Source organism: Macaca fascicularis, chromosome 3 (assembly GCF_037993035.2).
Source record: "Macaca fascicularis isolate 582-1 chromosome 3, T2T-MFA8v1.1".
NCBI lineage: Eukaryota > Metazoa > Chordata > Mammalia > Primates > Cercopithecidae > Macaca > Macaca fascicularis.
Window position 1 is genome coordinate 170,114,630 of NC_088377.1, and position 16,693 is coordinate 170,131,322.

Sequence of the window (16,693 nt, forward strand, 5' to 3'; positions counted from 1 at the left end):
GCGTCCCGGCGTGTGCGTCCCGGCGCGTGCGTGCGGCCTCCAGTGCGCTTGCGCGTGCCCTCCGGGGGCGGGCCCACGGCTATAAGGGGCGGAGGCTCGGTGGCTTTGCTCGGCGCTCTGCGGGTGACCGCGCTTTTGTCTCCAGTGAGTTTTGTGGCGGGAAGCTTCTGCGCTGCTGCTTAGTAACCGACTTTCCTCCCGACTCTTGCACGACCTCCTGCTACAGCCGGCGACCCACTCCCTGCTCTTCCTCCGGAGGTGAGCGGCCCGCGGGCTTCCCCGGCTCCCCATCCCCATCGCCAGAGTGCTGACTGGGCTAGCAGCCTCGCGTTCCAGGGCTGGGGGTGCGCCGCCGGGAGCCTCTCTCCTCGCCCCCCACCCCCCGCCATGCGGGGTCCCCAGTCAGCCGTCAGCCCTGTTTTGTCCTGAGGTGGCGCTAACTAGGATCCACGTGGCCCATCCCATGCCCACCGGTGCTGAGTTAGGCCATCCCTGCCATGCCTTCCCAAAGCACCTTCACCATCTCCTTCCTGTCCCAACACTTAGCGTATCGCGTGGTAACTACCCTTTGTCTATAAGGTTTTCCATGTGGCCCTAGTATATTCCAGGGTACCTAACACATTGAAGATGTTCATGGTATGTTTGTTAAATAAATGAATTTGATAGATTGGACCCTTGAAGAGTTATTTGGACTTGCAGAAAGTTTAGTTAACTCCAATCTGTGATGTGGGAGAGACCTCTAGGCAGATTGCTTTCTCTAGGGCATGTTCTTATATTTCCCATTATCCACCACCCCCCTGCAAAAGGACTGGGCCTATTTCAGGAAAGTGACTGATACCTGCACTGTAGCACAGGGGTTGTGCATTGTTGTGCCTTGCAGGAACAAAGTTTTCAAGAAAGTAAAAGTTTGTTTTTGAGACGGAGTTTCGCTTTTGTCGCCCAGGCTGGAGTGCAATGGCGCGATCTTGGCTCACTGCAACCTCTGCCTCCCGGGTTCAAGCGATTCTGCCTCAGCCTCCCGAGTAGCTGGGATTACAGGCATGTGCCACCACGCCCGGCTGATTTTTGTATTTGTAGTAGAGACAGGGTTTCACCATGTTGGTCAGGCTGGTCTCGAACTCCTGACCTCAGGTGATCCACCCAAAGTGCTGGGATTACAGACGTGAGCCACCGCTCCTGGCCTAAGAAAGTCAGTGTTTTTTTTTTTTTTTTGTTTGTTTGTTTGTTTTGAGACGGAGTCTCGCTCTGTCGCCCAGGCTGGAGTGCAGTGGCGCAATCTCGGCTCACTGCAAGCTCCGCCTCCCGGGTTCACGCCATTCTCTGGCCTCAGCCTCCCGAGTAGCTGGGACTACAGGCGCCCGCCACTGCGCCCGGCTAATTTTTTCTATTTTTAGTAGAGAGGGGGTTTCACCATGGTCTCGATCTCCTGACCTTGTGATCCGCCCGCCTCGGCCTTCCAAAGTGCTGGGATTACAGGCGTGAGCCACCGCGCCCGGCCGAAAGTCAGTGTTTTAAGAAGTGTTCTTGAATTAGTCCAAGAAGCAAGACTGGCTCCGTAGCCATGAAGTTTGCAATGTAAAATATTCTTGGAGAGTTGCTGTGCAAGAACATCCCCTGGTCCCTGTGCCCCGTGAGAGGACAGAAGAGTCAGGGCTGGATGCATGCATACCCCCAAAAGGCTATAGATTAATCCTTTCCTCTTTTTCCTCAGGGTTCAGAGGCCTTTCAGAAGGAGAAGGCAGCTGTGCTTCTCTGCAGAAGAGTAGGGTCCTTTCAGCCATGAAGCATATGTTGAACCTCTACCTCTTAGGTGTGGTGCTGACACTACTCTCCATCTTCGTTAGAGTGATGGAGTCCCTAGAGGGCTTACTAGAGAACCCATCGCCTGGGACCTCGTGGACCACCAGAAGCCAACTAGCCAACACAGAACCCACCAAGGGCCTTCCAGACCATCCATCCAGAAGCATGTGATAAGACCTTCTGTGCTGGCCATATTTTGGAACACTGACCTACACATGTCCAAAAGGGAATCCCATTCCTAGCAGGCAGGCGGAGCACCAGTGTAACCAGAGAACTAACTATTACTAGGCCTTGAAGGACCTGCCTAACTGGATGCTCATTGCCTGGACAAGGCCTGTTTAGGCCGGTCACTCATGCCTGTAATCCTAGCACTTTGGGAGGCTGAGGTGGGTGGATCACCTGAGGTCAGGAGTTCGAGACCAGCCTCGCCAACGTGGCAAAACCCCGTCTCTACTAAAAATACAAAAGTTAGCTGGGTGTGGTGGCAGAGGCCTGTAATCCCAGCTATTTCGGAGGCTGAGGCAGGAGAATTGCTTGAACCCAGGGCCAGAGGTTACAGTGAGTTGAGATCGCACTGCTATACCCAGCCTGGGCCACAGAGCAAAAGACTCCATCTCAAAAAAAAAAAAAAAAAGAAAAGAAAAGGACTGTTTAATGCACTGCTGGGAATGGATTGCTTATGGCCGTGAGATAGGTTGATCTCGCCCTTACCTCGCAGAAGCTTACCCCAGGGTCTGGTGTATGCTGTGCTTTTCTCAGCAGTATGGCTCTGACATCTCTTAGATGTCCCAACTTCAACTGTTGGGAGATGGTGATGTTTTCAACCCTGCTTCCTAAACATCTGCCAGGGATTCCTTTAGTCTTGAATGTCTTATGCTCAATTATTTGGTGTTCAGCCTCTCTTCCACAAGAGCTCCTCCATGTTTGGATAGCAGTTAAAGAGGTGTGTGGGTGGGGTCTTGGGAGGGAGAGGATGGAGTGTTCAGTGCCCATTTCTCATTGTTTTACATTTTAAAGTCCTTCCTCCAACATAGTGTGTATTGGTCTGAAGTGGGAGGTGGGATACCAAAGCCTACTCAAGTTATGGACATTGTGGCCACCATGTGGCTTAAATGATTTTTTCTAATTAATAAAGTGGAATATGTATTTCTACTGTGTGTCATGTTGACTTCTGCTCTTGAAATTTGTGGTAGGGAGGATCTTAATTTCTAGACCTGAGGTTTAACATCTCAATACTTTGGAGCAGGAAAGTGCTTAAATCACTTTGTTTAAAACATAATTATCAATAGACCTCTGAAGTTGGGGCAGAGGCAGTTGGGTCTGCCCTGTATCAACCAGCTGTGTGAGCCTAGGCCACGACTATTGCAGGCCTGTCATGACTAGATCTGTAAAGAAGAAAAGTGATCACCACTTCCAGTCCCTCTCCTTGAGTCTCTGGGATGAAGAGGACTGTCAGTCCAGGAGGCCATGAGCTTTTTCTTCTGTACTCTTCAGCATGTTTCACCCACCAAAAAGTATGCTTAATTCGGATTGTTCTCAAAGTCAGTTGGTAAAGTGTCTACACCACACAGATGATTATTTCTGCCCTCCCAGATCTAAGCAACTTGGCCTTTACTCAAAGTTGGAGGGATTTTTTGTTTTGTTTTGTTTTATTTTGTTTTTTTCTTATATCCACCACACTTGTACTCCCTGTCCCATGTACAGTTGTATTCACTCCTCTGCCTGTGACAATATAGTTACACTCCCATCTGGGCATGTGCATCATTGTATTAATTTGATTTACTTTTGCTAAAACGAAACAATGGAGTATAGTGTCTTCTGTTAAGCCAGTTTTGCTTCCTGAGTGTTCTTAAAGTGTCACTATCCTAGAAGCCTGTGGGCTAAGCATCATTTTCATTTATTGCACTGTGGTTGTCACTAGTGTTATTTATCAAGTATTTCCAGTTTCCCACCTTCTGGGTACATGGTAAGTTGGTTCCCTTGTGGCTCGCGGGGTTTATATGACTATTACTTTGTTAGCATAGTACTACTCTCAAAAATATATTTGGCTTTTTCTCTCTGGTTTCAGAGTTTCATACGCCAGTAGTTACCCTCTTCTAGTCGTATTTCTTATATTTGATATGTTTTCTTATTCTCATGCCTCTAATTTGGGGTATTTTTGAACCTTCAATTGAAGAGCCTATACCTTAAGTCTCTCCTCCAAGTGGTTTAGTTTAATTGAAGTGATCTGTGTGCCACCACACCCTTGTGGTTGGATGGGGCCATGTCATTAGTTCTGGCCAATGAGCTGTGAGTGGTAGTGGCTTGCGTTATTTCTACGTGAGAGCATTTCAGTGCTGGAGAAATCTGCAGGGCCCTCTTTTTCCCTCTGTGCAGTGACCAGCAATGCCTCCTATGGAACTGTTCATTAGTGTAGGTCCTGGAATGAGGATGCCATGGCGCAGGGCCCTTAATCTGTCCAATCTGACAGGCCCAGTAAAAGGACTGGGCCTGTTTCAGGAAGGTGACTGATACCTGCACCGTAGCACAGGAATTGTGCTACTGATATCTGGGGGTTTTGTTAACTGAAGTATAACTTAACCTATCCTGACTGGTACATTGTGTACAGCACCAATTGGATGCCAGGCATCAGCTAATACCTCATCACTACCTCCCTCATCATGAACACAAGGCCGTGGGAGGAAAGCATGTGAACAAATAATGTGTCATGGTTTTATGATAGAAATATGTATACAGGATAGTGGGTACATAAAGTTATTTGTAGGCTGGAGGGGGGTGTTCAGGAAAGGCTTCTTAGAGGATCTCAACCACTACCTGCCTCAAAATGTACACGAGGTAGTGGGGGGAAAGCATGTGAACAAATAACATGTCATGGTTTTGTGATAGGAATATGTATGCAGGCTAGTGGGTACATAAAGTTATTTGTAGGCAGGAGAGGGATGTTCAGGAAAAGCTTCTTAGAGGATCTCAATTTTTTAAAATGCGTAGGTTGTAGGCCTGCTGGCCAACTTAGGAAAAGGTGTCTCAGTGGAGGGAACAATGGGAGCAAAGGCATGGAGATGAGCCTATGCACAGCTCATTTAGAAAACTGCAAGTACAGGCCAGGCCCAGTGGCTCACACCTGTAATCCCAGCACTTTGGGAGGCCTAGGCGGGCGGATCACCTGAGGTCAGGAGTTTGTGACCAGCCTGGTCAACATGGTGAAACTCCATCTCTATTAAAAATACAAAAAATTAGCCAGGCGTGGTGGCAGGTGCCTGAAATCCCAGCTACTCAGGGGGCTGAGGCAAGAGAATCACTTAAATTTGGGGGTCAGAGGTTGCAGTGAGCCGAGATGCGCCATTGCACTCCAGCCTGTGCAACAAGAGCAAAACTCCATCTCAAAACTGCAAGTACAGGCCAGGCACAGTGGCTCATACCTGTAACCCCAGCACTTTGGGAGGCTGAGGCAGGAGGATTGCTTGAGCCCAGGAGTTTAAGACCAGCCTGGGGGAACAGAGCAAGACCCTGTCTCTATTAAAAAAATAATAATTAAAAAAATTTTTTTTCCATTCAGGGTCTCTTTCTGTTGCCCAGGCTGGAGTGCAGTGGTGGGATCTTGGTTCACTGCAACCTCCATCTCCCGGGCTCAAGCAAGTCTCCTGCCTCAGCCTCCCCAGTAGCTGGAACTACAGGTGCACGCCACCATGCCCAGCTAATTTTTGTATTTTTTGTAGAGATGGAGTTTCACCATGTTGCCCAGACTGTCCTCAAACCCCTGGACTCAAGTGATCCACCCGCCTTGGCCTCCCAAAGTGCTGGGATTACAAGTGTGAGCCACCGCACCCTGCCAGCACCCCCGCCAACATTTTTTTAAACGTTAGCTGTGCATAGTGGCACATGCCTGTAGTCCTAGCTACCAACGAGGCTGAAGTGGAGGATCATTTGAGCCCAGGAGTTTGAGGCTGCAGTGAGCCATGATCATGCCACTGTGCTCCAGCCTAGGTGACAGAACTAGACCCTGTCTCTTAAAAAATTAAGGCTGGGCACGGTGGCTCACACCTGTAATCCCAGCACTTTGGGAGGCCGAGGCAGGTAGATCATTTGAGATCAGGAGTTCAAGACCAGCCTGACCAATATGGTGAAACCCCGTCTCCACTAAAAATACAAAAATTAGCTGGGCATGGTGGTGGGCATCTGTAGTCCCAGCTACTGGGGAGGCTGAGACAGGAGAATTGCTTGAACCTGGGAGGCAGAGGTTGCAGTGAGCCGAAATCGTGCCACTGCACTCCAGCCTGGGTGACAGAGTGAGACTCCATCTCAAAATAAATAAATAATAATTAATAAATAATTTTTCAAAGTGCAAGTACAAATTTTAAATCTCTTACTAGCTTGTGGCCTGAACTCTAATGCCACCTAGTGGACTCTAAAGAAGGAACTATTTTATATACTATATGCTGTGTAATGCTTTCTAAACTTGAATGACTGTGCCTCTGAAGCTTAAGATAACTGTAAGAATGTTAAGGGCTGGAAGATAAGATCTATCCCAGCACTGTCCAATAAAAACATAATACAAGCCACATATATAATTTAAAATGTTCTAGTGTCCACATTAAAGAGTAAAAAGAAACCAGACATTTTTAACATATTTAATGCAATGTATTCAAGATATCATTCCAAAATATAACAAAGTGTTATTAATGAGATATTTTAAATACTTTTTCGGAGTACTAAGTTTGTATACTAGTGGGCATTTTATATTTACAATACGTCTCTACTTGGATTTGCCACATTTTCTTTAGTTTTTGTTGGTGGTGCTGTTTTTTGTTTGTTTGTTTGTTTGTTTTTTGAGAGTCTTGCTCTGTTGCCCATGCTGGAGTGCAGTGGTGCAATCTTGGCTCACTGCACCCTCCACCTCTGGGTTCAAGCAATTCTTGTGCATCACCCTCCTGAGTAGCTGGGATTACTGGTGCCCGCCACCACGCTGGGCTAATTTTTTTATTTTTGATAAAGATGGGGATTCACCATGTTTGCCAGGCTGGTTTTGAACTCTTGGCCTCATGTGATCTGCCTGCCTCAGCCTTCCACAGTGCTGGGGTTACAGGCATGAGCCACCGCACCCGGCCTGGATTTGTCACATTTTAAATGCTCACCGGTCACATGTGGTAGGTTAGTGGCTGCTGCAATAGACAGTGCTGGTCTAGCCCAGTCTTTTTACTGCTGAGGAAATTGGCACAAGATGATAGGTACCTTAGAAAGTATTACTGAGCTAATGAGTAGTCAATTCCCAGAATGCAGCTCCATTCCCTCCTTTATGCTTTTTTTTCTTCTTTTTCTAAGACTCTGAAATGTAGTATAACAAAGCATGTCAATAATGAGCTTTGTCACTCTCAGGACATTCTTAGGTGGAACATGGAATTTGATTTCTTTCCTTTATTATTATTTTTTTAACTAAAGGAAACCCAATGTAAAATTCAAAATGGGTATTACTTAGAATATTTGCATGCTGCCTTGCCCATAGACCACCGACAATGCCTACACCCTTGATTTGCTTTATATGGCAAAAATATGTCGAATTAATCACTCATAATCACTTGAACATTGTTTTTATTACTATTTCCTTTTAGATCATGTCCATACGCATGGGGATATTTATTTATTTATTTATTTATTTATTTGGCAGTGCCTCGCTCTGTTGCCCAGGCTAGAATGCAGTGGTGCCATTTCAGCTCACTGCAACCTCCACCCTTCCGGTTCAAGCGATTTTCCTGCCTCAGCCTCCTGAATAGCTGGGACGACAGGCACCTGCCACCACGCCCGGCTAATTTTTGCATTTTTAGTAGAGACAGGGTTTCACCATGTTGGCCAGGCTGGTCTTGAACTCCTGACCTCAAGTGATCCACCCACTTCAGCCTCCCAAAGTGCTGGGATTGCAGACATGAGCCACCACGTCCAGCCAGGAATTTCTATATTGTTTTAATAGTATAAATGCAATTTGGCCTTTTTTTGTTTTTTCTTTTACTTACCATTATAACCTGCAGAATTAAATAACTAATAAAAATAGGGAGTCCAATGTAATTTGAGGAATTCTAATTTGGAGAACATTATATTCATATAAGACTTATAAGCAAAATATAATGTTAAATAAAGAAATACTATATAAAGTTCTCAGGATTTAATAGATCTTAGGTGCCCAGAGGTGATAGAAATTAATAATTGGATGGAAGAATACAGAGAAGGCAAGATAATTCATGCTGGAAATGTGCTAGAAGTGCTTCAAAGGGAAACTATTACCCAGTAACCAAAAAGAAACCTGCTTTCCTCTCCCTTTTTATGTAAAACTTTCCCTTCTTTTTTGGATATTTCTTCTTGGTGGTGATGGTGGGCTATATTTGTTGGGGTTAGTATATTAGTTGTCAATTGTTGTGTAACAAATATACCTTAACTTAGCAGTTTCAAGCAATTATTGTCTCATACAGTTGCTGATGGTCAGGAATCTGGGAGTGGCTTAGCTGCATGGTTCCGGCTCTGAGCCAGAACCTCTCATGAGGTTGCAGTCAAGCTGTTGGCCTGGGACTGCAGTCATCTGAAGTCTCATCAGCAGCTAGAGGATTCATTTCCAAGTTAGCTCACATGGCTGTTGGCAGGCCTTCATTCCTGGATGGCTATTGGCTGGAGGCCTAAGTTCTTCACCATGTGGACCTCTCCACAAGGCTGCTCATGACATGGCAGATGGCTTCCCTTTGGGTGGAATGATAGTGGGGGTGAAGGCCAGGGTGGGGGTGGTACGGAGAGAGAAAAAACTACCAAGATGAAAACTGCAGTGACTTTTATAGCCTAATATTGGAAGGGACATATCACTACTTGTGCCTTATCCTTTCAGTCACACAGACCAACCCTGATATGTTATGGATAGGGACTTGGAGACTACTCCAAAGACCAGGAGGCGATGATCACTGGGGTCCTCTTGGAGACTGGCCACAGTTGCCTTTTCCTTTTCAGGTCACTTACAAGGGTCTTTGTTGCTATGGAGGTGGATGTGGGCATAATCAAAGGATACCTGTTTTACAGGCCTTTATTATACAAACCTCTGCAATAAAACAATGAATAACACATCACGGCCAACACAGTTATACAGTGTTAAATTGGAGTGGAAAGGGAGGAATCAGAATTTCATGTGATAGAACACTTAAAGTCTGCCTGTGCACATGTATGAATATGCATTAGGGAGAAGTAAAAGGGTGACTCGAAAATCTTCCTAAAGTAATATTGTCTAGAAAGTTTGAGAGGTTTAATCGTGGCTAACAAGATTTACTGAAGATAAAATGTTCCTGGGGCCTTAATAGTTTCAAGAACTTTACCAAATCAAGAAGGCAAATATATAGGAGTCTAAAAATTATTTAGTTTTGCATATTCATCTCAGAGTACCAATTATAATTTTATTTATTTTTAATTTTTAAAAGTTTAGAACAAAACAAGAGAACTAATTACAATGTTAAAAAGGAACAGAGGAAGGATAGATTTGGGGCCAATTATATTCCCATTTGGGTTTTCGTTACTATAAAAATGGAAATACCAAAGATTTTTAAAAATGAGTACAGTAATAGAGTACAAATCTGCAAATGATGAATCAGCAATTATATTTTTATATCAAACAGGGTATGTTTATGACATTGATATAGTATTAATGCACTGTGAATTTATTTATCCATTTATTTTGAGATGGAGTCTTGCTCTGTCACCCAGGCTGGAGTGCAGTGGTGCAATCTCAGCTCACTGCAACCTCTGTGATATGGTTTGGCTGTGTCCCCACCCAAATCTCACCTTGAATTCCTATGTGTTGTGGGAGGGATGTGGTGGAAGGTAATTGAATCATAGGGGCAATCAATTCTTTCCTGTGCTGTTCTCGTGATAGTAAATAAGTCTCACAAGATCTGATGTTTTTGTTTTTTTTTTTTTTCAAGACAGAGTCTCACTGTGTTACCTGGGCTGGAGTGAAGTGGCACAATCTCGGCTCACTACAGCCTCTGCCTCCCGGGTTCAAACAATTCTCCTGTCTCAGCCTCCCAAATAGTTGGGATTACAGTTGCCTGCCACCATGCCTGGCTAATTTTTGTATTTTTAGTGGAGAGGGGGTTTCACCATGTTGGCCAGGCTGGCCTTGAAGTGCTGACTTCAGATAATCTGCCTGTCTCAGCCTCCCAAAGTGCTGGGATTACAGGCGTGAGCCACTGCACCCAGCTGAGATCTGATGGTTTTAAAAAGAGGAGTTCCCCTGCATGAGATCTCTGTTTTTGCCTGCTACCATTCATGTAAGATGTGACTTGCTCCTTCTTGCCTTCCGTCATGACTGTGAGGCTTCCCCAGCCACATGGAACTGTAAGTTTAATTAAACTTCTTTTCTTTGTAAATTGCCCAATCTCAGGTATCTCTTTATCAGCAGCATGAAAATGGACTAATACAGTAAATTGGTACCAGGAGTGGGGTGTTGCTGAAAAGATACCTGAAAATGTGGAAACGACTTTGGAACCGGGTAATAGGCAGAGGTTGGGACAGTTTTGAGGGCTCAGAAGAAGACAGGAAAATGTGGAAAAACTTGGAACTTTCTAGAGACTTGCTGAATGGCTTTGCCAAAAATGCTAATAGTGATATGGACAATAAGATGCAGGCTGAGGTGGTCTCAGATGGAGATGAGGAACTTATTGGGAACTGGAGCAAAGGTAACTCTTGTTATGTTTTAGCAAAGCAACTGGAGGCATTTTGCCCCTGCCCTAGAGATTTGTGGAACTTTGAACTTGAGAGAGGTGATTTAGAGTATCTGGCAGAAGAAATTTCTAAGCAGCAAAGCATTCAAGAGGTGACTTGGGTGCTGTTGAAAGCATTCACTTTTAAAAGGGAAAAAGAGCATAAAAGTTTGAAAAATTTGCAGCCTGGCAATGTGATAGAAAAGAAAATTCCATTTTCTGAAGAGAAATTCAAGCCAGCTGCAGAAATTTGCATAAGGAAGGAGCAGCCAAATGTTAATCCCCAAGACAATGGGGAAAATGTCTCCAGGCCATATCAGAGGTCTTCACAGCAGTCCCTCCCATCACAGGCCCAGAAGCCTAGGAGGAAAAAGTGGTTTCAAGGGCTGGGCCTAGGGTCCCCAAGCTATGTGCAGCCTGGGGTTTGGTTCACTGCATCCCAGCTGCCCTAGCTGTGGCTGAAAGGGGCCAATGTAGAGCTTGGGCCCTAGCTTTAGATAGTGCAAGCCCCAAGCCTTGTGGTGTTGAGCTTCCATGTGGTGTTACGCCTGCAGGTGCACAGAAGTCAAGAATTGAGGTTTGGGAACCTCCACCTAGATTTCAGAAGATGTATGGAAATGCCTGGATGCCCAGGCAGAAATTTGCTGCAGGGGCAGGGCTCTCATGGAGAACCTCTGCTAGAGCAGTGCAGAAGGGAAATGTGGGGTCAGATCCCCCCCCACAGAGTGCCTACTGGGTCACTGTCCTCCAGATCCCAGAATGGTAGATCCACTGACAGCTTGTACCATGCGCCTGGAAAAGTCACAGACACTCAATGCCAGCCTGTGAAAATAGCCAGGAGGGAGACTGTACCCTGCAAAGTCACAGGGACAGAGCTGCCCAAGACCATGGGAACCTACCTCTTGCATCAGCATGACCTGGATGTGAGACATGGCGTCAAAGGAGATCATTTTGGAGCTCTAAGATTTGACTGCTCTGCTTGATTTTGGACTTGCATGGGACCTGTAGCCCATTTGTTTTGCCCAATTTCTCCCATTTGGAATGGATTTATTTATCCAATGCCTGTACCCCCATTGTATCCAGGAAGTAACTAACCTGCTTTTGATTTTACAGGCTCATAGGTGGAAGGGACTTGCCTTGTCTCAGATGAGACTTTGGACTGAGGACTTTTGAGTTAATGCTGAAATAAGTTAAGACTTTGGGGGACTTTTGGGAAGGCATGATTGGTTTTGAAATGCGAGATCATGAGATTTGGGAGGGGCCGGGGGTGGAATGATATGCTTTGGCCATGTCCCCATCCAGATCTCATCCTGAATTCCCATGCATTGTGGGAGGGACCTGGTGGTAGGTCATTGAATGATGGGGGCAAGTCTTTTCTGTACTGTTCTCATGATAGTGAATAAGTCTCATGAGATCTGATGGTTTTAAAGAGAGGAGTTTCCCCGCACAAACTCTCTCTCTTTGCCTGCTGCCATCCATATAAGATGTGACTTGCTCCTCCTTGCCATCTGCCATGATTGTGAGGCTTCCCCAGCCACGTGGAACTGTAAGTCCAATTAAACTTCTTTCCTTTGTAAATTATCCAGTCTTGGGTATGTCTTTATCAGCAGTGTGAAAACAGACTAATGCACTTTGCCTCCGGGTTCAAGCAATTCTCATGCCTTCGCCTCCCAAGTAGCTGGGACTATAGGTGTGGACCACCACACCTGGCTAATTTTTGTATTTTTAGTAGAAACAGGGTTTCACCATGTTGGCCAAGCTGGTCTTGAACTTCTGACCTCAAGTGATCCACCCGCCTTGGCCTCCCAAAGTGCTGGGATTACAGGCATGAGCTGTCGCACCTGGCCTGCACTGTGAATTTATAATCCCAGTGATTAGATGTGGATATTAATGTTATTCATTTCCTTTTTACTTTATGTTTGTTTCTAATAATAATAATTCTGTAACATTTGAAGATATAAATGCCTTAAATACTTTTAAAGTCATGTTAAAAATTCTTCTGATTTCAAAAACAATGAAAAAATGGATAATGTATTTGGAAATTGTAGAATATGAGAGAATCCTAATTTATAAAATGAGGCAGTCTGATACAGGTCAGTTGTACAAGGACATTAGTACATTAGTACTGTTGATACCTTCATGTTTGGCAATTATAGTCAGGTATTTCTTTTATGAATTTAAAATTAGTAATTTATTTTATGACCAACTTTTCAGGAGCTGTTATTGTGAAAGTCTTTTTGCTACTATGAGTTTTATCCATTCAGAAATAGGAACCAATTGTAAACAATTACTTCTATTGCTGCAAACATGTTTTTTTGAGACAGAGTCTTACTCTGTTGCCCAGGCTGGAGTACAGTGGCACCATCTCGGCTCACTGCAACCTCCGCCTCCCGGCTTCAAGCAATTATCGTAAGTGTAGGTGGGATTACAGGCCTGTGCCACCACACCCAGCTAATTTTTGTATTTTTAGTAGAGACAGGGTTTCACCATGTTGGCCAGGCTGGTTTTGAACCCCTGACCTCAAGTGATCCACCCACCTTGGCCTCCCAAAGTGCTGGGATGACAGTAGTGAGCCACCGTGCCCCAAAAGAAAAAAAATTCAAATTTCATACCTTAAAAATTATCTCCTTCATGAGATCAACACCTGTGGAAAGAAAAGAAAAAAGAAAACATTATTTCCTTCAAACTAACTTGATAAAGTTTGGAAATACTAAAAATCCTCAATATTTAAAATAGTGTAGTACTAGCATGTGGATAGACAGATCAAAGCAATGTAAAATAAATTCTGAAATTGGCCCATTATAGTTAAGACTTTTGATTATTAGAAACGTGGCATTGACCTCATTAATCTCAATGAGGCTTAAACAGACCACCCTATTTAATAGCACAACCTTCCACCACATTCATCCCCAACATTCCTCGTCCCCCTTATCCTGTTCTTCTTTTCTTTCTACAGCACTTACCACCTCCTAACACACTATATAATTATTTATTGTATTTTTTTAATTGTTGGAATCCACTCGCATAATGTAGCCTTTTTATTTTGTTCACTGCTCTATCCCAAGCACCTAGGAAAGTGCCTACCATATATAGTAGATACTTGATAAATATTTGTTAAATGAATGAATCTCAAATCAGTGGTGAAAGATGTAACATTCTCTACAATAAGTGACACTGGACAATTGATAGCCATCTGGGGAAATATAAATACATTGGTTCTAGACTTTACATCACACACCAGGAAAAAATCTAGATGGATTAAAGGCTTAAACAGAAAGATAACAACCGTAAAAGTAGTTCAGGAAACCATGGGGAAATGATTGTATACCTTTTGGAATGGGGAAACTTTGTCAAAATATCATATAAAAATCCAAAAGCCATAAATGAAAATATTGATAAATTTAACTACCGAAAGAAATTCCACAGGGCAAAAACACAGTAAACATATTCAAAGACAAGTAAAAAACTAGGAAAAAAATCACAACTCGGTCTTTCCAATATAAAAAGATTGCCTATAAGATAGATAAGAAAAAGACCAATAGCCTAATAGAAAAATTGACAAATGTTATGAATTAAAAATTCATGGAATAAAAACCAATGAAAGAAATGAAAAGATACCCAATTAAAATTACGTTGAGATATCATTTAAAAAACTTTCAGCCTGATAAGTTCAAAAGCTTGATGACATACTGAGATGGTGGATTTATGAGAAGCACAAACTCTCAACCATTGTTGGTGGAAATTTAAATTTGTATACTTGTTATGAAGTGCATCACAGTAGTACCCATCAGCATATACAGTCTTTTTTGGAAAAAATTATTTATTTGTTTTGAGACAGGGTCTCACTCTGTTGCCGAGGTTGGAGTGGAGTGACATGATCTTGGCTCACTGCAACCTCTGCCTCCCAGGCTCAAGTGATCCTCCCACCTCAACCTCTTGAGAAGCTGGGACCAAAGGCGTGTGCCACCATGCCTGACTAATTTTTTGTATTTTTTGTAGAGATGGAGTTTCACTGTGTTGCCCGGGCTGGTCTCAAACTTCTGGACTCAATCATTATCTCGCCTCAGCCTCCCAAAGTGCTGGGACTACAGGCGTAAGCCATGACACCCAACTCATATACATCCTTTCATATAGCAATTCTACTTCCAAGAATTTTTTCTTGTTACCAGTCAGGATTAGCTAGGTTAAGTTGAGGTAATAATCTCAAAACATCAATGGCTTAAAATTACAAAGGGCTTTTAAAAATGTCTCACTAGTGCCATAGAAAGACTATCCTTAAAAAAGTATCAAAAAATATGTTAAAAAGAAAAGAGCAAGGTGAAAAAAAAAATAGTGCCATTAGTCGTTATGTCAGTGTAGATCTAAGCTGCCATCTGGTGGTGTTTTTCTTCCTCCTGAAGAACTCTTACTGTTTCTCGTAGTTCAGGTCTACTGGAAACAATTTTTCTCAGCTTTTGTTTGTCTGAAAAATTCTTTTTTTTTTTTTTTTTTTTTTTTGAGATGGAGTCTCATTCTGTCGCCCAGGCTGGAGTGCTGTGGCACAAGTTCAGCTCACCACAACCTCTGCCTCCCGGGTTCAAGCGATTCTCCTGCCTCAGCCTCCTGAGTAGCTGGAATTACAGGCACATGCCACCACAGACAGCTAATTTTTGTATTTTTAGTAGAGATGGGGTTTCACCATGTTGGTCAGGCTGGTCTCGAACCCCTGACCTTGTGATCCACCTACCTTGGCCTCCCAAAGTGCTAGGATTACAGGCGTGAGCCACCATACCTGGCTGAAAAATTCTTTAGTTCACCTCAAAAAAATTTTTTTTTTTTTTAGAGATAGGAATCTCAATGTGGTGCCCAGGCCAGGTGGGACTTGAACTCTTGGACTCAAGCCATCCTTCCACCTCAACTTCCCAAATAGCTGGAACTATAGGGATTCACCATGGCACCCAGCTTACTTCATCTTTATTTATTTTAATTTATTTTATTTTATTTTCATTTTTTGGAGATGGAGTCTCACTCTGTCACCCAGGCTGCAGTGCAGTGGCATGATCTCAGCTCACTGCAACCTCTGCCTCCTGAGTTCAAGCGATTCTCCTGCTTCAGGCTCCCAAGTGGCTGGGGCTACAGGCATGCACCACCGCACCTGGCTGATTTTTGTATTTTTTAGTAGAGACAGGTTTCACCATATTTCGCCTGTAATCCCAGCACTTTGGGAGGCCGAGGTAGGCAGATCACCTGAGGTCAGGAGTTCCAGACCAGCCTGACCAACATGGAGAAACCCTGTCTCTACTAAAAATATAAAATTAGCCAGGTGTGGTGGCACATGCCTGTAATCCCATCTACTCAGGAGGCTGAGGTAGGGAATCGCTTGAACTCGGGAGGCGGAGGTTGTGGTGAGCCGAGGTCACACTACTGCACTCCAGCCTGGGCAACAAGAGCGAAACTCCGTCTCAAAAAACAAAAAAGAAACAAAAAACAAAAAACAAAAAGCCAAGTTTTAATAATTGCTGTGTTTAACAACTGGCTTGTAACATGCCTGAAAATGCAACAACTAGCTCTCGTGACCTGTTGTGGTCTGGCTCCAGCATACAACTGTGCCACTGCCTTCTCCTTTGCCTGCTGTTTCCAAATAAGCTTCTTTGTTTAGTTAACAGGTGTCCATTTCTTTTTTTAAAAAATCTCCTTTTCTCCCATGAGATGGGGTAGGGAAGATGAACTCCCTTTCTCCTATCCTTAGACTTCCCTGGGGTGGGTGAACAAGTCACATGGAAGTTTGGTGAGAGGCTTCACTGGGAGGCAAGAGGTTTAAAGCCTGTGTGTTCCCAAGAGCCTTCCTTGCATCTGGCCAGCTAACTGCTTCCTTGGCATAACTTTGGGAGGGTCAATTACCCCGTTTGGGGTAAGGGTGAATGTTTACAAAATGGGATAGGCTGAATTACTGCTGGTTTGTAGTTGGTGGAAAGAGGGAGAAAAGAGCCCGGCACATCCTCGTCCTTCCTCTCCTCTTCTTTTTTTCCCCTTTTCTGTTGTCACCATCACATTCCTTGATGTCATTCCTGCCATTGTGAGCTGACAGGCCCTCCCAGCCCTGGTGGACAGACCATAAGTAAATGGGGAGGAAGAGCTGGGAAGGTGGGGGCAGATCACATCAACATCTCGGCGTTGGGCTGGGTCTGCGT

At 44.2% G+C, this 16,693-nt stretch overlaps 1 protein-coding gene across 1 annotated transcript; it reads left to right on the plus strand.

Annotated features, from left to right (window-relative positions):
• The first annotated feature begins 111 nt into the window (after window positions 1-111).
• On the plus strand, window positions 112-2,950 carry HILPDA (hypoxia inducible lipid droplet associated). Its single transcript, XM_005550694.5, has 2 exons — window positions 112-258; window positions 1,712-2,950. The coding sequence occupies exon 2, from the start codon at window positions 1,780-1,782 to the stop codon at window positions 1,969-1,971; it is 192 nt and encodes a 63-aa protein (XP_005550751.1). The 5' UTR covers window positions 112-258; window positions 1,712-1,779; the 3' UTR covers window positions 1,972-2,950.
• Window positions 2,951-16,693: the final 13,743 nt, after the last annotated feature.